Raw genomic sequence first — 23115 nt, forward strand, 5'->3', positions numbered from 1 at the left:
ACAATCCAGTACAACCTAGATATGTGGGGATTTTTTTTTATAGTAGTTTCTATTGTAATTATGGATTTGGTGGCAATGAAAAGCACCTCTGCTTTTGAGATGAAAACAAAGCATAAAAACTGTAAAACATAGTTCCTGGATTGTTTTCAATATCCTGGATATAAGTGGAACTTCAGGGAAAATGACAAAATAGGGTCATCTGTGTACTTCCTGATGTATACCCTAGGATGTATGGGAACCAGGATAGATAAATAAAAGCTAATTTACTACAGGGACCATTCTAGAGTTAACAGGTACAGCACACACTTTATCTCTACTTCCAAAATAGGTATTTGGATAGAGTTTGAATTTCAGTAAGTAAAAAGCCCTCAGGCCTTGGTTCCCAAATTTTGCTGCACGCTGGAATCATTTGGGGGTTTTTAAAAACATAATGGCTCCCAGCCCCCCAAATTCTTGTCTAATTGACAGAGTGCAATCTGTGCACTGGGATTTTAAAGCTCAGTACACGATTCTACTGTGTGGCAATCTGGGAACCACTGCCCCAGGGTTTTTAAATTCAGGACTTTGAGCAACTTACACCTGAGGCTGGAGGATCTTCAGCTGAGTGAGGATGTCCTTCTGTACCCTGGGATTAGCTGTGGCAGTAAGGGCCATCACTGGAACAGAGGGAAACTTCTGGCGAAGCATATTCATTCTTTTATAATCTTGGCGAAAATCATGTCCCCACTAGTTGGAAAAAAAAAATAACGCCTTTCAGACTCTTTGGATCTTCCTACATAAAAAGGAAGCATATACTGCATATACTGCTCACTGTATTGAGAAACATTTTATTCTTCAGTGAGCTAGGATAATTCATTGTTTTTCCTCTATTCTGAAAAGACATATACTGTTGGTAGTATATATTCATTGTCACATAAACCAGTGTTTACCTGACTGACACAATGCGCTTCATCAATGACAAAACGTGCCAGGAGCTTCCTCTCATACAGATTCTCCAGAGTGGAAAGCAGTCTATTACTTGCACAGACCTAGACCAGAGATGTATTCATTAGAGATCTGAAAATATTTAAACACCACAGCACCTTAAGGACTCTGCTGTCTTTAGTTCCACTACAACTTCAGCTGTATTAAAACCTCCACATAAAATGAGTTATTTCAATGTATGAAGAAAATTAGCAGAATAGAGAATTGCAAATGAAACCTTCTAGAATATTCACCCACATTTAGCAAGCAGTTGTGTATTAGGTCAGTGGTTCTAAAACTTTTTTCCTGCCTCAATATGCCTGAGGTTCACCACGTTTACACTGGTAACAGGGTTACAGGTTTAGGTTGTCGGCATGCATGTTGTTTTGGGGGGCGGGGGGGGGGTACGCACATACACACATGTATGTATATATGTATGTGTTTCATGATTCTGTCTGTGACAGGGTCTAGAAGCAATGATATCCCAGTAGAAATGACAACATCTGGCATCCATGTCTTGACAGGGACACGTCAACAGGATACAGAAGCAGTGTGATGGAGCTCTCCCACTGGCCAAATCTAGGACAATTAGAACATCCACATAAACAATGAGAGTGGATTATAGCCCCCTGATAAATTAAGAACCCATGATTTCATGTTGGTATAAATAAATATGTAGGTAAAAGGGAAAGCTCTTCCTTACAGGAGAATGCTGGCTAAGTTAGAAAACTCTTCATTTGGCATCCATTACAGAAATCACTGACAGGGAGTCATCAATGGATGATAAAAACTCTTTTGGGTCAAAGTCTGATGAGTAACAGGATATTTATACAATCTCAAGAGTACTCCACAGCAGGATACCCACTAATTACAAAAGCAAAAGATTTAGGTTTATTTTTGTAATTACCAATTGCAACAACACAAAAGAAGTCATTTTATAGTGGAGAATCTGGCAGACACCACCTCAACCAGTGATCAAAGTTAACACCACCAACAAAAGGATAAACAGACATCAAGTGCATCCCAATCTGATGCACTGAGAACAATTGTCACCTCTATGATATTCCTGCCAAAATGAGTAACATAAATCTCATCGTGAGGAAACAGAAGATACATTTAAACTGAGGGACAGGCCTCAAAGCAACTGGCCTTCACTCTTCACAACTGTCAAAATCATGAAGGACAGAGAGAAACTTTAAAGAGACATGACAACCGAATGCAATCTAGGATTTTCTTTTGCAGTAAAGGACATTACTGGGACAACTAGAAAGACTATAATAATAATAATGTTTACAGATTAAGTCATTGTATCAATAAACATTTTTTCATTTTAATGATTGTCCTGAGGTTATGATGCAAGAGAATTTGTTTTTAGGAAACGCATGGTGAAGTGTTTAGGGTTGAAAGGGTTATCATGTCTACAACCTACTCTCAAATATTTTAGGAAAAAGGCAGAGAGAGGGAAAGGACAATAAAGCAATTATAGTAAAATGTTACCACTTAGGGTTTCTGGGTAAAAGTTATACAGGAATCCTTGTACTATATTGTGTATCAGAAATTATGTCAAAAATTTAAAAATATTATGTATTCTAGTGGGCTTTTATGAGATAATAGAAAAATATATTGGTCTCTGCTTTCAGTTCCTGGCACAAGTTCTTGAAACCCTTGTAATTTGCTAAGTGATAAGAGTAGAAGCATCCCTCACTCCAATATCTGTCTCTGACCCCATCCCTGACGCAGGGATCCTAAATCCCTTCTAAATTCTTAAGTGATAGGAGCACTGGGAGTGTCTTTTGTTCTAGTGCAGTGACTCTGGGTGGGGGCCACTCACCAGACAGACCGAGCCATGATCAGAAACTTGGAATTTTCAGTAGCACTCCATCCTCTTGAGAGGGGAGAGGGGCTGGACATGATCATGCCTATGTGAGGAGGCTACTATAAATTCTCAATAGTAGGAGGTTTGGTGAGCTTCCATTGTGGATGGTTATGCATCCCAGCACCACCGGAACAGAAGCTCCCGTGTTTTGGACCCCCTCCCCCCAAGTCCCTACACTGTGTCTCTCTCATCTGGCTGTTCATCTGCATCATCTGTCATGTCCTTTAATAAACTGGTAAATGTTAAGTGTTTCCCTGAGTTTTGTGGGCTGCTCTAGCACATTAATCAAACCCGAGGAGGGGATCACCGGAATCTCTGCTTTGTTAGCCAAATCCAACAGAAGTTATGGGTGCCTGGGGACCTTCTAGTTGCTACCGGCATCTAAAAGAGGGTGGGAATCATCTTGTGGGACTGAGCCCTTCACCTGGGGGGACCCAATGCTCTCTCTGTGTAGACACTGTCAGAGCCGTGTTAAATTGTAGGACTCTCTGCTGTAGGACTCTCTGGTCACAGAGAGCTGCTTAGAATAAGGAAAAAATGTCCACACCTTTGGTCACCAGGAGTAAAATACTCCATGTGATGGTAAAGGAGAGAGACATCGGAAGGGAAGCCTGGGTTCTTCCCTACTCAGGAGACAGAACTGGGTTGTTTTTCTAACACAGCTTTAATATTTTTATTTATTTCATTACTTTTTAAAGATTTTATTTATTCATGACAGACACACAGAGAGAGGTAGAGACACAGGCAGAGAGAGAAGCAGGCTCCCAGTGTGAGACTCCATCCCAGGACCTCGGGATCACGACCTGAGCCAAAGGCAGCCACTCAACCACTGAGCCATCCAGGTGCCCCTAATATCATATTTTAAAATAATGGTATCAATACGAACCTTCTCTGGAGTAACATATAGAAGTTTTATAATTGGGTCTTTCTTGGATAATTGCAGGTAAATACTTGTTGCTTCCGAGTCAGTCTTATCACCTGTCAGATATGTAGCTGGAATCTAAGTACAAAAGTCATAAACATAAGCATATATTTATCTTTAGGTTCTATATATACTTTATAAGTTTCATATCAAACCTGGGTCAAAGGAAAGCTAATGTCAATGCGGTGAAAGTAAATAATTAGCACATATTAAAAAAAACCCAAAACTTTTCTTAGCCATAACTTAGAATATTCCCATTGTTTATTTCCTTCTTTTTTCTTCTCTTTTCTTTACTGCCATTGCTTTTCACATCTGTAAGTAAGATAAATATGAATTCAGTGCCCAAGAGAGTCACATCCTAATGCACAGCTCATTTTTGTTTAGGCAAATGTATCTCCAGTGCGTTAAAGCATGAGGACGATGAGAGGGCCATAGCATCAGGAATAGCTGAACACTGGTGATTGGCGCTGCACACAAACATTCTTTGGCAGAAAAATCAAACTGGCGGTCTTGTTGAGGGGTGGTGGCTCACGACTTCGAATATATGTGGGGTTTGGTAGAATACATTTTATACTTTCTTAACCTCAGCTGGAGGAAAAAGGACACATGTGTGGGTGTGCTCATGTGTATTTTAAGATATTATATGCTGATCTTGCAGTAATAGAAATCCTTTCACATTAATAAAAGAAATGTACATCAGCAAAATACAGGTTAAAAGTTCTTGATAAGATACATTTTTCTAGAATAAAATTAGACTGAACTGAGAAGGTTATCTGTACTAGAATTTTCAACGACTTGTACAACTTACTCAAACTGCTGTGCTTGATTCTTCTAATTTATGAACTACTTAATAAAAAATGTTACCCAGAGTACTGAAATATAATTACTTTTATGTCTTTATTAGTATTTTTAATTATAATTGGTAGTGTTTTGTTTCAACTTACATCCAAGGAAGTCAGCTTTTGGACTTGATCTACTATAAGTGATCTCAAAGGAGAAATGACAATAGTGACACCAGGAGAGACACAGGCAGGGAGCTGGTAACACAGACTCTTACCACCTCCTGAAAGGACAAAAAACAAAAACAAAAAACTACCTGTCAGGTTCTATCTTGTGAGCATGAAGGCAGAAGTTACAAACTAAATCATACAGTAATATTTAAAAGTAAGAGAACACCAAGTGACATTCCCTATGGTGCCAATAATTTGCCACACTGGAATAAGCCAAAATATTTAGACAATTTAAATGTGTGAAATTTATCTTTTAGGAGATCTTATGTAGGTATACATGAATGCAAAAACAGGAATCAGGGCAGGAAACTTAAATGCAATAGAAGTGCTTTAAAAAGCTACTTGGGAAATCCAAGTGCAGTATGAGGGATATTCTATCACAGTATTAGGGTGAAAATAATTACCTTGTATAATATTTAATTTTAAAGAGTTAAAATGTTATAAAACATACATCACTTAAGACTGTAGTAAACATGGTTTAATATTTCTTTGATGATCCAGAAAGCACTTTTAGGATCTCACTTTTTTAAACCATTAATATGAACCTTTCAACGCTGAATATCCGCACTTTGACTCCCTGTACTCTTATCAGTAAGAAAATATTCCCAATCTTCCTTTGAGATAGAAGATGTAGAGAACTAACAGAAGATGAAGAGAAAGTCATTCTGAGATGCATCCCCATTTCTCTGGGTAACTCTAATTCAAAATGGTAAGACAATTGGTCTACATTTAATGATTAGTCTCTTAATTTTCAACTTCTCCCATCCACTAATGGTAGAAACTTGTGCCTGGCAGTTTCTAGGACTCTGTTTTTGTTTTTTTTTTAAATACTATACATCACATTCCACCTTTTTTGCATGTTGGGTAAGTACATTATATCTTGGTATATATGTATGTGTAAATGTCAAGAAAAGATCAAGAAGCTGTGTTCCAGCTTCTGCTCCATCACTTAGACTGTCTGACTTTGACACTCAAGCTACCCTTACCATGCCTCAATTCTCTCACCTGCAAAATGTTTTTTTGTCTGAAAGAAACCTTATTGGAATCTTTATCTATATAAATCAACAGGTTGAAACTGGGGTGGGAAGAACCACAAAAAGCCCCCTGAAACCCTAAAGGACCATGAAAAACCCTGAAACCACTGACTAGATCATTGTCAGGATCACTTCCAGCTTCCATTTTGAAATACCAAACTAGAGCCAGAGCAGCAGAGTGAACAAGTTAATAAAATACAAAATGTTGGTTATTAAGCCAATGTTGTCTGAGTTCTAAAATCAGTTTGAAAGAACTCAGATGCTTAGCAACATAATTTTAAAACGGTAATAACTAATTACTAAAGGTCATAGCAAGGTGAGTAAAAGGCAGAGGGAAGGCTCTGAGGAAGCACTGCAACTCAGATTCCTGTGCTCCTTATCCTAACTGTTGATTTAATAACCTCACTTGGATGACTGTAAACCATCAAACAGCTGTTACAGATGTGAATGGCACAATGACAAGTCCTGGATCTCTTAAAAACTGAGGCCAAGCAAGAACTATGGCTAAAGGCCTTCTGCTTACTCCTCACGACATTATGTGAAGTAGGTACTTGGTTATCACCCCCCGCTGCACACATGAGGAAGCTGGTGCTTGGGGTGAAGTGCTCCGCTCCAGGTCACGCTGCAAGTAAGTGGCAGCGCTGCACACTGGAGCCAGGCCGTCACTCCAGAGCCGATGATCTTAACCACCCTTCGACAGCAGACTGTACCAAATAAAGTGCCAGAGATGTTCAAGGTCTCTGACGATGATAACTTTTTGTTCAAGTTCCAGATTAATACAGACTAAAAAGAGAGAGAGAAATTCTAGATCGATTCAACACAACAAGCTTTGAGGTGAAAATCTTAAAGGCTTATAAATGTTATCATGTCAGCAGAGGACGTGAGGTAATACATTTTCTCACTATGGCATGGGAGGTATAGAGGTCTCTTAATGATGGAAATGCCATGTGGGTGTTCATTTTATTTCTATTAAAGGGCTTTCATTTAACATCTGCCAATGGACTCTTGCCAATTTACATCTAAAAATACATACCAGTGGGCATTAAGATAAAACAGTCTTCACCCAGCAGTGCAGCATTGATCGCCTCTAGCTGATTAGTTCTAAAATTATGCAGGCCAAATTTTTTATGAAAAATCTTCATCATTTCTTTTGTATGAGGAAAACTAAGACTTTGGAAACGTTCATGTTTCAGATTTCTGGATGCTAAATTTTGCGCCGACTTGTCTGAGAAAATAATTGATGTTAAGAAAAATCAGTGCGTTATTGTTAACAAGTCAGTTTTAGCATTTACCCTTTGCCATACAAAATCAAAGGCATACATGTCCCTGCAGCACATCTTTCTTCAACCACTAATCAGGGTTTCATCCCCACCAAATGTCAAAGCTGCCAGAGGCTTCCCGAGGCCAAATTCCAGTCTTTTCCTTGATCTTTTTGCAGCACCTACCACTATTTCATTTATTCCCTTCTTCCTCCTCTCTTGACCTTCAAGACAATCATAGTTTTTCTATTTAAATTCTCTCTCCTGGCTCCATTTCCTCCACCTGCCCCTTACACTTGGGAGTCTTTGCAGATGCTTGGGACTTTTGGCCATTCTTTCTTTGTAATTCTCCTAGTCCTCAGATCTTGAACATCACGTATGTGCACAGATTGCCTAGATCTCTTTTGTAAAGCCCTACTGACACCCACCTAAGTTCCAGTCCTGCATGCATCTCCAAATGTCTGCAAGACATTTCTACCTGAATGACTTTACCAACACTTTAAGCTCCACGAGTCTTAAAATAGCCCTCCTCAGCTTTTCTCCCAATCTGCTCTGCCTCCTGACTTCCCTGCTCTGCTAATGGTGTCACATATTTCCCAGTCACCGGGTCTGGAACCTCCAAGGCATCTCAGTTTCCTCTGGCTCCTCTTCCACTACGTCTCTCACATCTGCCCCCCTGCTCTGCAGCCCTGGTTCGGCACACTGAACAAGAGGTGCTCACACCAGCTCTGGCAGTCTCTCCAAACCCAACACTCAACTGTCTCAAAGATAAATGCAAACATTAAGTATGACACATTCTAACTTGACACAAAAATAAATCCATTAATGGTTATTTTAAAGGTCAACAGCATAACTGTCAGAACAACCTCCATGGTATTAAGTCATCAATGGCAAAAATAGGGAACGCTGTACTTTATAAATCTTACACATATAAACTTGCTTCAGTTAAAAAACACTTGGTGATAACTTTATAGGGTTGATGTAAGGTTTTAAAATTAATTTTGGCTTCTCCTGCAGCCTTTCCAGTGGTTAACTGCACTCCTCCACAAACTTCTACTAAGAGGAAAGGGACTACTCATTACTCAACTATGACCAGAACCCAACATAAACCAGGGTCTGGAGTGGGAACTCCATAAACATCTGCTGAATTGAATTAAAAAGATTTTAGGCCCAGAGAGATCATTTGTCTTAAGACATTTCTGACTCCATGTCTTTCTTAGGTGGCCTTGCATTTTAATATTTTAACACATAAAACATGTTTTACTACTTTATAAATTGATTGGTTCTCATCAGAGTTCTAAAAATACATGCAGTTACATTTTTTAACATATAAACTCAGCTTTGCTTTTACTTATCTCCCAAATCATTAAAAACTTGGTGCTCATGAGCTTTATTGTTTCCAGGACTAAAAGATGTTAATTTAAAGGCAAAGCACATTTGTAATGACTTTAGAGCTTTACTACAATAGGTTATAATTACTCATTTTATAAAACTACAGCTGCTACGGAGACAAAGGAGTGACTTGCTATTGAAATTGTGATTTGTAATTCATATTATCAACAGGAATTTGCATAGAAACAATGCACTTTTCAGGCAAGGATGATTTCCTCTTGGTTTTCTTACCCAATTGCGATTTTGGACAGTTCCGTTTTCATATAAAATATAAGCATTCAATTTAAACTTACCAGTGTAATTCTGAATTGACTCTGAGTTTTTATTTTGAGCAGTAGATGCCACTGGAAGACAGTTTGTCTTGGCTGAAGAAATTCTTTCTGATACTGGCTTAACTGGCCGACCTTCCTTAATAGGTAGACAGGCAGCTGTGGAAGATCTGCTGGCCGCTAAATCATGCATTATATCTTCCCAGTCATCATCATCATCAAAGCCATCTATGTCAAAATTATCAATATCACAGGCAGCCTGAATTTCTAAGTCATTTATTGGAGCAGCACGTTTATTCTGATCTCTCACAGCCGTGCTTGTGAGAACATTTCCCAGGAAGTAAGAGCTCTCGTTCCTTTTTTCTATCCGTGGTGTTTCAGCCCAGTTGCTACTTACAAAGGACTTCTGTAAATGGGGACTGAATAACAGTCTTTCAGAGGGATTCTTCATGGTGCCGGAGAATCCTGTCTTTCCTGGGGTAGTAGCCAGTAAACACTCCCCAGTGGAACTGGAATGTGAGGGAAGGTGTGGAAAATTTAACTCCTTAACAGAATTCCCGGTAGGATGGGAATTGCCCTTTGGAAACACATCAGGAGCAGAAAGAGATGCCATATCCTCCACAGGGCTTCCCAGTGAATCAGGCCCGCGTGTCCACACCGAAGCAAGAACACTGGCATCACTTGTATTAAAGTCGGCTTCAGCTAGGAGCTTCCTTCTGAAGAGGAAACAGAACTCCACATGAAACATGAGTAGTCTGCCAGGGCAGGCCACACAAGTGTATCTTTAGTTTTCATCCCCAATCGTGGCGAAGTCTATCCTTTATATCCTCTTTTCCTTAATCTCAATAATGTGAACACAAATGCTAAAGGGGCAGTTTGAAAAAGTACACAAATTCAAAATATAAAACATAATGCCAATTATCCGATACGATTTCCTGTTCAGAACACCTCAAAATTCTGCCCGGTACATTTCTAACTCAGGTCAGTTGAAATGCAATCAGATATACTGCAAGAGAAGGAAAAGTAAGATACCTTATGTCCCGCTGCTGATGCAGTGCATTCCCACAAGTCAGAGCTTTCAGTTCATCATCAGGAATAGTATCTACTAATTTACAGATCTGGTCCATCACGTGAATAAGCTGCTGCTGTAAACTTGGCTGTCTAGCTATAAAATGTAATTTCGTTAATATTTTTCCTTGAAAAAGATTTAAAATTTTGACAGTCATGCATGTAAAACTGGCAGTACTTTAACAACAAGATCATAAACTATCATGTATCACCCTATTATCTGCCTGTGAAAGAATCTGAAATCATGTTGTCTCTATTCTATATCATGAGAGCCCCAAATTGTGTTATCTTCATTTTGTTTTATGTCAATTCTTAATATTTCTCTTAGGGTAACCAACATCATTGTAAGATGCAAAAGTTTATCAGCTTACTATCATTTTTTTTAAAAGATTTATTTATTCGTGAGACACACAGAGAGAGAGAAGCAGAGACACAGGCAGAGAGAGAAGCAGGCTCCATGCAGGGAGCCCGATGCAGGACTCAATCTGGGCACCCCAGGATCACACCCTGGGCCAAAGGCAGACACTCAACCACTGAGCCACCCAGGCATCCCAGGTTACTATCATTTTTAACTAACTTGAGGGGTAAATCTCGCCATGCCCATACAAGGTATCATACAGGGCTGGACTGGCAGGGCTCCCACACCACCTGTAGTTCCAGTCCACCCGGCATCCACACTGTTTTCAAGGTAACAGCACAGCACTGAGACTTTCTTTTCGGGGACCCCAACCTCAGTGGGCCTTTGATGTGAGGCAGCTCAAAGAGAATTAGGTCTGGGAGTTTTCTGACTGGAAAAGAAGACTTCTCTTTTCAATGAGCTGGACAAGCTGCTGGTGGCCACCCCTGCCACCACCCTGGGACACACAGCTTGAGAATAAGACCCATGCAAGGGAAAGTGGAAAACAGAGATAGAAAGGAAGGGGGCTGAGATAGGAAGGGAGGGTGGAAGAGAGGAGAGAAGACAGGTGTGAGGGAGAGAAATGCCTAATGACAGTGTTTACACATCAGAATCCAGACAGTCTGGTCCACATTTATTTAATTGACATTATAGACTAAAAAACAGAATGTAAAAGGAGGTAAGGCTATAAATGAAGGAAGAAAAGAATGGGTTAGGCCAATAAAGGGAAACGAGGAAGATGCCCACTCCACCCTGAGGGTCTATGGATGTGGGAGAAAGAAACGGTTTCAGTGGGCTGCAGAGGAGACTATTCTCAGGAGACAATCTGAGAGCTGACAGCAAGAGAATGAGGTTGCTGGGAAATTGCTGAGGAGAGTAGCCCGTCGTACGGTCCAACGGGCAGAAAGGAGATGGAGAGATGACAGATGGGTCGGGAGGACAAGTGTTTGTGTCAAAATGACTTGGGAAATATGGAATTTGGTGACTGGCACAGATAGGGATGTGGGGTCTGAGATGGTGGGTGGATGGTGGCTGAATCCCCGTTTTGCCTGTTTTCTCTACACAGAGAACGGCTATCAGAATGGGAAGAAGAGAATGAATAATGGTCTGAAAGAAATGAAAGCCAGACAGGCTCAGAGAGAGATATGGGTATTGAAAAGGAGCTCGGGTCTCCCTGTCTAGGCAGATTATACCTCAGAACACAAAGGAAACCCTCAAAGAAGATCCCGCTGATATGTGAGGCATCCAGTGAACAGGACAGTTGATGGAAGAGTGAAGACAGGCAAACATTGTTCTAATTTTCAAAAAATTCTAAACTGATTGCCAAAAGCTACAGGCTGGTGCTCTGGCTGTTAATTCAAGGCAAAATTCTGGAACATGTTATCAAATAGCTGCTTTGTGAACTCTAAGGAGAGGAAACAATTATAGAGTTAGCAAGAGTTTATATAAATAAATCAGTAATCTCATGTATTTCCTTCTTTGAAGGGATTACCAGACTGGCATATAACAATAGCCACCATTTATTGAAGGCCGACAGTACACTGGGCACTTTACCCTGCATCCTGACAAACACCCAGCAAGGTATTTCAGAGAAGAAGAAACTGAGGTTCAGAGAAGCATAACTGATTTGCTCCAGTCTCCCCGCCAGGAGCCAAGGGAGACAGGTTTGTGCCCCAGGACCGCATCACTCTGGAGCCCATATCCCAGCCGTTCCCTCTTGCTGCCTCAGACCCAGATCTGTGCAGTCACGTGAGTCTTCTGCAGCCCTGTGGCCAGGGAGAGAAGCATGGGCTCCAGGCAGGTTTGTACAGAATGGAATAAGAAGTGATGGGTTCACGTCTGCTGTGAGGAAGACCTCTAATGTCATCCTGGAGGACCATGGCCTTGCCCCCAACCGAGTAACCACTTTATAAGCAAGACCATGCCCACAAGCAGCACAGTGCAGGAGCCTCCCCACCACTGGGTTTAAACCCTGCCTGTGCTAATTCTAGTTCACTCTCCTGTGCCTCGGGGTCTTTATTCGTAAAATGGGGATAACAGACACTACCTTAAAAGCCACTGTGAGGATGAATTTAGTTAACAGCGGAAAACACGTACAAAAGCGCCCAGGACAGCAGATGTTTCAGGGACATCTCTAACAATAAATTTGGACACCAAAATAAGGAAACAAAATGGGGAGGAAACAGAAACAACACACACATGCTGTGCATACACCCCACCATACATATCACCACATATGTGCACACACACCACACACATGCCTGTGCATGCACACACCTCCACACACGTGCATGACACACCCACTATGACACACATGTGCACACACACTCATCATGAGTACAGAACCCATCAAAAAGGACCAGAACATGTTATAGAAATATTCAGAGAATGAAAAAAAGGCTCTTGGAAAATCCCATATAGACAAGTTAAAGATAAAATTGAGTAAATCTCCCAGGAAGCAGAGAAGCAAGAGGCTGAAAAGATGAAAGATAACTCAGGGAAGCCTAATATACAAATAATAGAAGTTTCAGGAAGAGTGAAAAACAAAACAAAAGAAAAAGAAAAAGAAAAAGAAAAAGAAAAAGAAAAAGGAAATATACCGGAAAACTTTCTAGGATAGAAGGACATAGATCTCAGGACTGACAGAGCCCCAGGGAAGTAGAAATCACAGTGGGAAAGGAGGCTGCTCCTTTTCAAAGTAGTGTGGCTGCACTATTTATACTAGATACTTGATAGAAAGTCTAAAAATGAACTGGAAACAAATCAAACAAAAAGCATTAAACTTTGCATGGCCATCAAGATGTAAACCCAGAGTACAAATAAGGAAGAGTCAGGAGGATGGAAGGTCTAGAAACCATTATCTATAGAGAAGAATTAAAAGACCTAACGATATTTAGCCCTTAAAAAAAAAAAGAGGGGGATGGGGGAAGAAAGTTTCTAGGAGCTTTAGACCTTCCTCACAAGGATTAAAGTTCCAGGAAGGCAAATTCTGGCTCAATGTGAGAAATAATTTTCTAACAAATAGTGTTTCCACTATTTCTTTCGAGAACACAAATTTCTGAGTTGTTCAAGCAAATGCTAGCTAACCAGCAGCCAAAGGTGGTTCTGTGTTAGAGGTGAGGAACTGCAAATTTGCCATCTAACACTGGACAGCCACAGGTTAAAAATACAACCGTACTGTTTCCAAATGTTAGGTAGTTAAAATATGTGCTATGTCGAAATACTTTTTGTACCGTCACAGTTTGTGCTGGTCTCTTGATTGGGCTGCTGTGTTGTCATCCCCTTGGGTGTTGGCAAGTCCTCGGATGTGCTAGGACCATCCTCTGTGCCAGAGGCATCAAGGTCCTTTAACATACTGTGAATTTAAAAATATAAAACTAAATGAGACTTAAGCCAAATGTATAGTTTTTCCTCTCATGTTTTCCCACAACGGGTCAGACAAATAAGAGAAGCATGTTTTTTTTTAATCTCCTCTAGTCTAGAACCTCTTTGGCAGGTCTTCAAAATCTCCCATCTTCTGGCCCCAAGAGATCTTTTCAATTCTCCTTCCAATGATGTTCTTTTAGTAACCCTATGTGGCGTCACAGGGCATCACTTACATTCCTCACAGGAGCCTGGCGTGGTCTACTTGGTCTATGTGAGGGATTCTGTCTCCCTCTCCTCTCAATTTGGAAAACTCATCATCCAATCTTCTCTGATAATGTATAGTTTTATACAAAAATTATTAACACATATAAACATGGTCAGTCTGACTGGATACAAAAAATACTTTAAAAGTAACAAATGGGCACTAAACACAAATGGGCACTAAAGTGTTAGAGAGAGGGTACCATGGAAATCCAGACAAAGACAACATCTTCTGGAACTTGAGCAGGCTTTGCCAAGGAGGGAGATATGAGGAAGCCCTGAATGACAGGTATTGGAAAAGTGACAGACCAAGTGTCTCTCTGAGTGAGGAGAGACAAAGATAATTCTCTTTACTTGGTATCAACTGTGCTTGCCTAAGGCTGGAATGCAATCTTCTAACTAGATTGAACAGTGATGAATAACTATGCTTTATATAGTCTTAAAAAATGATAATATAATTAAAGAAAAGGCCTTATAGTTTTAGCAATGTTTTCTAGATTGTCAGTTTGTCTCATTTGGTTCACTGGAGCTTATTGTTATCCTAAGAGCATAACTAGGGATAGAATTGAAGAGGTGATGTGGGGTCTGAAGATGGGAGGACTCTGAAGGCTGGCTCAAGAGGTTTGGCACACAGGAGATACAAAAACACGTTTCTCTTTTCTGTTACATATTACCTGAGCGTTACACCTCTGAAATTAATCCAAAACTCACAACCAGTGTTTTAAGACAAGATAAAATACAAAAGAAAATTTAATTATGTACTGCACATACTGAGAGCATCATTTGTGAAAATTCTATTTCAGTTTTAAAATATATGCAAATATGGGCAGCCCCGGTGGCGCAGCGGTTTGGCGCCGCCTACAGCCTGGGGTGTGATTCTGGACCCGGGATCGAGTCCCACATCGGACTCCCTGCATGGAGCCTGCTTCTCCCTCTGTCTGTGTCTCTGCCTCTCTCTCTCTGTGCCTATGAATAAATAAATAAAATATTAAAAAAAATATATATGCAAATATGTATTCGAGGTCACAATGGAAACTATATAGATAGACTTCACCTTTGGGGAAACCTTGGAAATAAACATTTTCCAACTGCCAAAAATCTAGGTAAAGTTAACCATGGTATGACAACTCAATAAATTAGGTAGCCATTAAAAATAATAAAAATAAAGACTATGTAGCAGTATGAAAAATGTCTAAAAATAACATAAGAGAAAAGCAGAATAAAAAATTAAGGTTACATGTTGATTACAACATGTAAAAATGATTACAATGTAAAAATCACACACACATGTGAAGAAGGATCAAAACCTAACATGGGTAAGGAAAACGTCTGGTTTGTTGGAACTGCAAGACTACAAGCATCCTGTTAAGCTGGATACAAGGTTGTCTGTGCAACACACTTTTTTAGTAAACAGAGGGAAAAACCCAGGTGTTCAGTAGGAATTGGTATGGTCCAGAAAATAGCCCTACACTGGATCTTATTTTTCTTTTTGATTTTTTTATTGGTGTTCAATTTGCCAACATATAGAATAACACCCAGTACTCATCCCATCAAGTGCCCCCCCTCAGTGCCCGTCACCCAGTCACCCCCACCCTACACTGGATCTTAGTCCACGTGCCATTGATTGTATCATCCTGGACAATCCCCTGGGCCTTGGCTGCTTCATTGTTAAATGGGAATCTGGTTTAGAATCTACACTCTATAGAAACTCTTGTTCAGTTCTTTCACTTTTTATAATGTTGTCTGAAATTCTATGGGATGGGATTAAGAGGACAGCTCTTACAGTTTTTTAGTTTTTTATCAAATAGTAATTATGTTTCGACCTTTCCCTCCTCTTTAAACAAGCCAACCTACATGTTAAAACACAATCTCAGAGAAGTGAGGTTATGTAGGCAAATACCTCCTTCTTGCCTGCCTTCTTTAATTAAGGTGGTATACTAGGGGGACATGTTTCTCATAAAAATATTGGTTCACAGTAAATACTCCACCACTCAAATGCACCATGATCTAGATTGGGTCAAAGATGGAGGTAAGACTGATTAGTATTTTAAGCTATCGATGGCTTATGTATACCATGTCTTTTTCCTATAATACTGTCAATTAACCACAACCACATCACTAATTTACTAAAATTTAGTGAATGACAAATATAATGGCCAATTCTATCCTGCAGGATAAAAAGAAAAGGACACAATGTTAACTAAATCACTTCCCAAATAAGTGACTTTTCATTTGTGTCATTTCAGGTGTAGGAGTTTGAAAATATATAGTATTTTTAGGAATATATTTCACATGTCAAAATCAACTAAATAGAACCGTTTGGAGGTCCCACATAATTAATCATAATAGAACTTTACAGCTTTATACCACCGATTAAATGAAGTGTATAAACAGGGATTTTTTGATGCTTTCATGGGGATAGAAAACTTTGCAAAAGCATCAAACAAATCTATACAGAAATGATACTAGGTAGCTAAACAAAATTCTTTTCTTTCTTTTTTTTTAAGATTTTATTTATTCATGAGACACACACACAGAGAGAGGCAGAGACACAGGCAGAGGGAGAAACAGGCTCCATGCAGAGAACCGGATGTGGAACTCGATTTTGGGACTCCAGGATCACGCCCTAGACTGAAGGTAGGCACTCAACCGCTGAGCCACCCAGGTGTCCTAAACAAAATTATTTCAGATATCCCAGAAATACACAGTAACATTTATTAATTTGCTGTTTTACCTAAAACACTTTAAAGAGGAAGAAGAGGCAGAAATTACTTCTGGAGAAGGTGGAACAAAATCTGTATCGTAATCATCTTCGTCAAGCTCTACACATGGCGACTTCTCCAATGAACATAACTCTGTTTCTTCCCAGTTCTTCTTTTCGCTATCTAAAGTACAACCATTGACAAGCACAGGTTACTTTCATCACTACTGAGACAGGAAGTGCTGGGCACAAGCACTCAAGTGGGTGCTCCAGACGAGTCACACCAATGCCAGCACTCTATGTGTGCCCACCTTCCACATGTCCATGCTGGGGGCTTCTTCACAAATCATCACTGAGTCACCTGGATTAAGACCAATGGATGCGGGAAAGAAGGCTAAAGATCTGCTGAAGGATTCTCAGGACTCTCCAGTTCAACTATGAAACCCCTACTTAGTATCAGCACTTCCGTTTTTTCTATTTTTTTTTTTTTTAGGATCATTTTTTCTATTTTTCACTCATATTTCAGTAAGTGAAGTATGACATAGGAGTGTGTAACTGTACCAACCCTGTTAACTTGACTATGAGGGCCTCCTAGTTACTGAAGTCTGCCACACTCAGTGTCTTTCTCTCGACTATGTGTGATAACAATGCCCGATGGTTGTTTTCCAGCTTACCTGTGACCCCATTTTCTCTTCATAAACAGCAATGCATTTGATTAGACTACAGTTTTGCTTCTCATCAATCACCTTTCTGTCCCTTCGCACCCTGTGGTAACCTTGATGGGATTCGGGTGTTTAGAAGTATTAGTCTCACATTTACAATCATTTCATGAGGTGGGTACTTCCACACATGGCTAATCTCAGCTGAGGTTCTGGGCACCTAATAACTAGAAGACCTAAACAGAAAAGGATTTGAGTGTCATCTGTAATACTTTAATAGCACAATTAGATCGTATCATACATCCACATCCGGCGGAAGCAAGCCATAAAGGACTTATAATGGAAAGGCTTTATTTCATGTCCCATTTCTGCCATGAGCTAGTCAGTAGACCGTTAAGAAACCATTTAACCTCTATGGACCTTACAGAGCTATCCTTGGTGTTTATATAAAAATTATATTACTAGAATAAAATTTTCATTTCATCTGTAGAACCTGCTTCAAAGAAGTGGCCACACGCTGTGCAACAGGTATCTCCACAGAGCTAAGGACAAAAGCTGTATCTATCTGCTATTGTTTCAGGGCCTTGCTTTGAATAAATTAATATAATCAATATATTGAAATGAGATAAAATAAAATTTTTACCTCTTTCCTCTTCCAAATGAGTTTTTAAAGAATGACTCTCCTGAGGATCTCCATGTATAAGCTCTTCAGGATTGGGGTCATCATCAATGCAAATCACATCATTACTAAACCATTCCGAGTCGTCGTTCTGTTTTTTAGTCAAACATGCTTGCTTACTTTCAAAGGAGGATGGAGTCAAATCAGCCTTTACTGTATTTGCTTGAGGAAGCTGTGCTTTCAAAAAGTTTCTCTTAGGTTTTTTTGACTTCTGAGCAGTGCTAACTCTCACAAAGTGATTTTTGCATGGTGTAACAAGCTTTGAATTTCCAGAAGTATCAAAGTCATCCATATCATCCCAATCATTGATGGTAACAAAAGAATCTGATGAAGAGCTAAATTCCAATTTCTTGAAAGTAGCATTACTGGATTTCTTTACAATCGGTGTGTTCTGGGTATTACATAAAACTCGTGAAACCAGTGACAAATCTGGCAATAATGGTTTTGAAACAGTTCTCCTGGTTTGCTGTCCTGCTGGAGTATTTTTGAGGTCACTGGGCCTTGTCTGCTGACTTGTGGCGTGGGGCAGAGGTTCACTGAAGGGAAAGGCCTCAGTGACATTAACATCTTTGTCATTTAACACAGGTGTTTTTGCTACTGACACACTAGTGACAGACACATTGTTGGCTGATGTTTTCTTCTTAAAAGTGAAAACTCTGAAAAATAATTGAAAAACTGAATTAGACTGATTAATTTTAGCAAACCCACCAACTATACAAAACTCTAAAGTCTGTTACTGATTTATACAGCAACTCCTTCACTGTAGCACAGATAAGCAAAGAATCCATCTCCTTGTTTTTTATTTTATTTTTTTAAGATTTTATTTATTTATTCATGAGAGGCACACAGAGACAGAGAGAGGCAGAGACATAGGCAGAGGGAGAAGCAGGCTCCATGCAGGGAGCCCAACGTGGGACTTGATCCCGGGTCTCCAGGATCACACCCCGGGCCGAAGGCGGCACCAAACCGCTGAGCCAGCGGGGCTGCCCTCCCTCTCTGGTTTTAAGATTTATACAGTAACTTAAAATTATAATTTGTATGCTCTGATCTTTCCAATTTAGAAGCTAATTATTTGGTTTTGAGAGTATCCAGGCCACTCCCACTACTTTATTTCTCACATGGATCATCTGTAATTAAGGAGAGGGACAGCATAAAAGAAAAAGAGAAGAGACTCAAATGTGAGGTTGAGTTGTTTGTCTGGTACAAGTTTTCTTTTTTTTTTTTGGTACAAGTTCTTTTTTTTTTTTTTTTTTTGGTACAAGTTCTTATGGGGAAGAGAGATGAAAACTGAACAGGCTATGCTGGAACCGGAAGGACAAAGTCCCTTGGATGTCTGCTGGGCGTGGTGGCATGAAGTTCAATGGTAACTTTAAAGTCCAGCACTCACATCAGTGTCTAGAATTTGGTAAAGTTCTAGAAATTATTTTTTTTAAGTTCTAGAAATTATTAAACAGAATAGAAATATTAAAGAATAAAAATTATTACTAAATATCATCAGAAGGAGTTTGGAGCCTCGCTTGGAGGAGAGAAAACTGGAGAGCTGTAGGGTTCCTCATAAACTGTTGTTGGAATAGATATAAAATTATATTAAAATATTGAAAATACCTATTTGCCCAAACTTATAGGAAGATTCATTATTCATTCATGCCACAGATATTAACTGAGCAAGTAATATGTGCCAGGAACAATGCGGAAGTACTGAATATTTATTACCTGGAGCTACTAAAACATGCTCTATCGTTAATGTGCAAAGTAGGGACATGACTGAGCCCTCAGCTTCATTTCCTTATCTGCACAGTGAAAGTGCTGAAAGAGAAGTGTTTCATTCATACAATACTCTGGGTCAGTGCCTGTATGACAGCCAAAATACTTACGAAGATTTCGGTTTGGAAGGACTTAATTTGTTACTAAGTTTTCTGGCTGAATGGCGTTCTAGTTGCTCCTGTAGATTATTCTGGGGAACGGCAGCCATGATCCTAAACAGGGAGGAAAAGAATGATCAGGGGAGTTAAGTACTTTGCATTAATCATAGTATTTCTGGAGGGGGGACGCATGGAGCACTGTTTCAACTGTGCCTAGATGAATGACGTTTTTTTGGGTCAATAAATTGTTTTGATTTTTCTTTTTTTTTTTTTTTAACATCTGGTGATACCTGAAATATATAGCCTTTAACTCAGTGAAGGCTCACTTAAATAGCAAAATGACCTGGTTTCCCCCAAAGCTAAAATAAGCACAATAGACATAAGAGAAGAGATTATTTGTAAAGGGTTTAGAGAAAAACAAGACCTAGCTTGGGCTGGAAGAGTAAATGGAAGCTGGATGGGAGCGAGGTGGGAGTGAACGATGAAAGCATATGGAAAACCCCCAAGAACAGATGAAAGGCAAAGAAGAAAGGGCTCACCTATGAGAATAGTGCACTTTGCCAGCAAGATGCCGTGCTTCATGATTATAGGGTCTCAGTCTGAAAGAGTACTTTCACCAAGCACACTTATACTCCTCGTGGGACAAATGTGATATTGCTGAGCTACTATGCAGGATAATGCACAGTCTCAGCCACCTTAAAATTCCTGAGGCTGAAGGGAGACGGGATAGCTGGAATCTATGCATAGTTAAAAATTCTCATTCAGGCTGAGTGTTATAATCTCCTCTCCCACTCCATCTTTACCAGAGACCCACTTTTATTTTATGCCATGTACCTTAGGAGGAAGGGTTAAAAACACTAGATGTTTATGGAAATAGGAAGTTTTATATCATATTCCACTCATTGATTATTAAAATAATCTGTTTAACAACTGTTTTACTTGATTTTTTAAAAAGTTTATTTATTTTAGTAATCTCTATGTTCAATGTGGGGCTTGAACTCTTGACACCAAGATCAAGAGTCACACACTCCTCCAACCGAGCCAGCCAGGCACCATTTCACTTTAGATAGTAGTGAAAAGAAGAACTTGGAAGAAATGCAATTATATTCAATTGAAAATTTTCCATTTGTTGAGCTTGATGAAGATGATTATGATACAAATTTTCTTCCACATTCTCCAGAAGGAATGATTTCTGCCTCTTCTTCCCCTTTAGTATGCTTCAGGTAAAATAGCTAATTAATTAATAGCATTGAATAATTCATATCGATAATGTGAATTATATCTTAGTAAAGATGTTATCAAAATAATGATTAAAAAATAGACAGGAAGGGGGACACCTGGGTGGCTCAGTGATTGATTGTCTCTGTCTTTGGCTCGGGGTGTGATCCCCGGGTCCGAGATTGAGCCCTGCATCAGGCTCCCTGCATGGAGCCTGCTTCTCCCTCTGCCTCTGTCTCTGCCTCTCTCTCTCTCTGTCTTTCATGAATAATAAATAAAATAAAAAAAATAGACTGAAGGGTTGTAATGAACTCCTACATACCCGTCACCCAGAGTCAACAATTGTCAACTCACATCCAATGTTGTTTCATCTGTACTCACATCCCACTGTCCTCACTTTACCATTCTGGAAGTTGACCTCCTCAAATGATGTATTTTAATTCTGTTGTCCCTTCTTTATTCATTACCTAGTATATTTCTATCAACAGAAGTCTCTTCTGACCTAGTTTGTTACCTAGTATAATACAGTTCACACAGGAAAGTCAGGATGTTAGATTCTTTCCTTTATTAATTTTCAAAACAATGACTTGATTTTCTAACAACCCCCAATGGTTAATTTTTTTTCAGATTATAAACTCATCACTTAAATGTATTAGGCATATTTCAGTCCAATAATTATCATTCATCCTTATTGATTCTCCAATTGTTTCATGTGTGGCTAGTGGGAATCTCCTTAGTCCTTCTGACATAACCTAGTCTTTGTGAGCTCCCTCACTATCTGGAATGAATACATATTCCAGGCTAATATTGTGCATTTTCTGCCCCAGAATTAGAATTAGCCATTTCCCCCAAAGAGTCCTAATTTTTTTTACATGGACAATATGTTAAGGCCAGTTTCTGTGTGTCCAAAGGCACATTCCCATTTTGTCCTAACAAGGGGCTTGAACTCACAGCTCCAAGATCAAGAGTCGCAGGCTCCTCTGACTGAGCCAGCCAGGAACTCTAGCACTTCCCCATTTTATATCCAGTTTAAAAGGATTTTTTTTTTTAGAATTTTTTTTATTTATTCATGAGAGACACACAGAGAGAGAGACATAGGCAGAGAGAGGGAGAAGTAGGATCCCTGCGGGACTTGATCCCAGGACCCTAGGATCATGACCTGAGCCAAAGGTAGACCCTCAACCACTGAGGCACCCAGTTGTCCCTCTTTTTTTTTTTTTTTTTAACAAATAAAGATTTTATTTATTTATTTGATAGAGAGTGAGCGCTTACACAAGCAGGAGAGGGGCAGAGGCAGAGAGAGAGAGAGAGAGAGAGAGAAGCAGACTCCCCACTGAGCAGGGAGCCCGACATAGGGTTCGATCCCAGGACCCCAGGATCATGACCCAACCCAAAGGCAGAAACTCAACCAGTTGAGCCACCCAGGCACCTCTCTAAAAAAGACTGGTCTTTTGTTGAAATATGCTCTCTCCAAGATCTGTCCAGTGTGGAAATTCTTCACAGTATAAATGAGAAAGAGTGAAGTCACACTGCTGCCTCTCAGAATTTCAACCTCAGCTGCTGACACAGAGGTGGAGGCACAAGATCTTCAACCTTAAGACATTGAGCAGAACAAAATGGTCCACGGCATCATTACTTAATTTTTCCCCACATTCCTTCTAAGATTTTATAGTTTTTATCTCATCCTTCTATGAATTTTCCATGTCTTATTTATTTTTGGATCAAAATCAGCCATGGTACTCTGAGATTTCCAACATCACTCCAAAACATGATGATATGTATTTAACCACCTCAATAGGACAAATGTTTGATTAAATATTTCATAACTGTAGTGACACATTATGGATTCATAGTTAGCATGCAGTCAGCCTTAACCCTGGGGCACTTTCCCTACTTTTAAGCTACATGACTCTTTGGTTATTCCCAGAGGGTACCATCCTCTAGTCAGAGACACAGTCCAGAGCCTGGTAGCAAGCACACAAATTTTCTACTCAATATCCTTCAGTGGGATCGCCTTTAAGAAGTTGGTGAGTGCTGAGAAGCAAAAAGTGTCTCCCTTGTACCTATTCCATTAGAACATTAAATTGTTTGACACACAAAAAATTGTTCACTAACAGCAAAAATCTATGATATAAAATTAATGGAGGAAAATTAACTGAAAATAGAGATCAGTGAAAAG

General features: G+C 39.6%; 1 protein-coding gene across 7 annotated transcripts in view; it reads right to left on the reverse strand.

The window, feature by feature from the left end:
- BLM (BLM RecQ like helicase) overlaps positions 1-23115 on the reverse strand; it is a 99996-nt gene that overhangs the window by 46562 nt on the left and 30319 nt on the right. For 3 of the 7 annotated variants that reach the window (XM_025437359.3, XM_049108475.1, XM_049108477.1), the window contains exons 2-12: positions 19731-19832; positions 17821-18512; positions 16552-16702; positions 13415-13545; positions 9758-9890; positions 8750-9441; positions 6839-7030; positions 4706-4824; positions 3726-3839; positions 930-1028; positions 578-726 (exon numbers count right to left, since the gene is read on the reverse strand). In XM_025437359.3, the coding sequence (XP_025293144.1) occupies positions 578-726; positions 930-1028; positions 3726-3839; positions 4706-4824; positions 6839-7030; positions 8750-9441; positions 9758-9890; positions 13415-13545; positions 16552-16702; positions 17821-18512; positions 19731-19828 (2570 nt within the window). In that variant the 5' untranslated portion in view covers positions 19829-19832. Of the gene's footprint in view, positions 1-577; positions 727-929; positions 1029-3725; positions 3840-4705; positions 4825-6838; positions 7031-8749; positions 9442-9757; positions 9891-13414; positions 13546-16551; positions 16703-17820; positions 18513-19730; positions 19833-23115 lie in introns of those variants that run through there. The other 4 variants (XM_025437360.3, XM_025437361.3, XM_035714448.2 and 1 more) reach the window with 4 other exon arrangements.

The sequence above is a fragment of the Canis lupus genome, chromosome 3 (assembly GCF_003254725.2).
Source record: "Canis lupus dingo isolate Sandy chromosome 3, ASM325472v2, whole genome shotgun sequence".
In the NCBI taxonomy this organism is placed as follows: domain Eukaryota; kingdom Metazoa; phylum Chordata; class Mammalia; order Carnivora; family Canidae; genus Canis; species Canis lupus.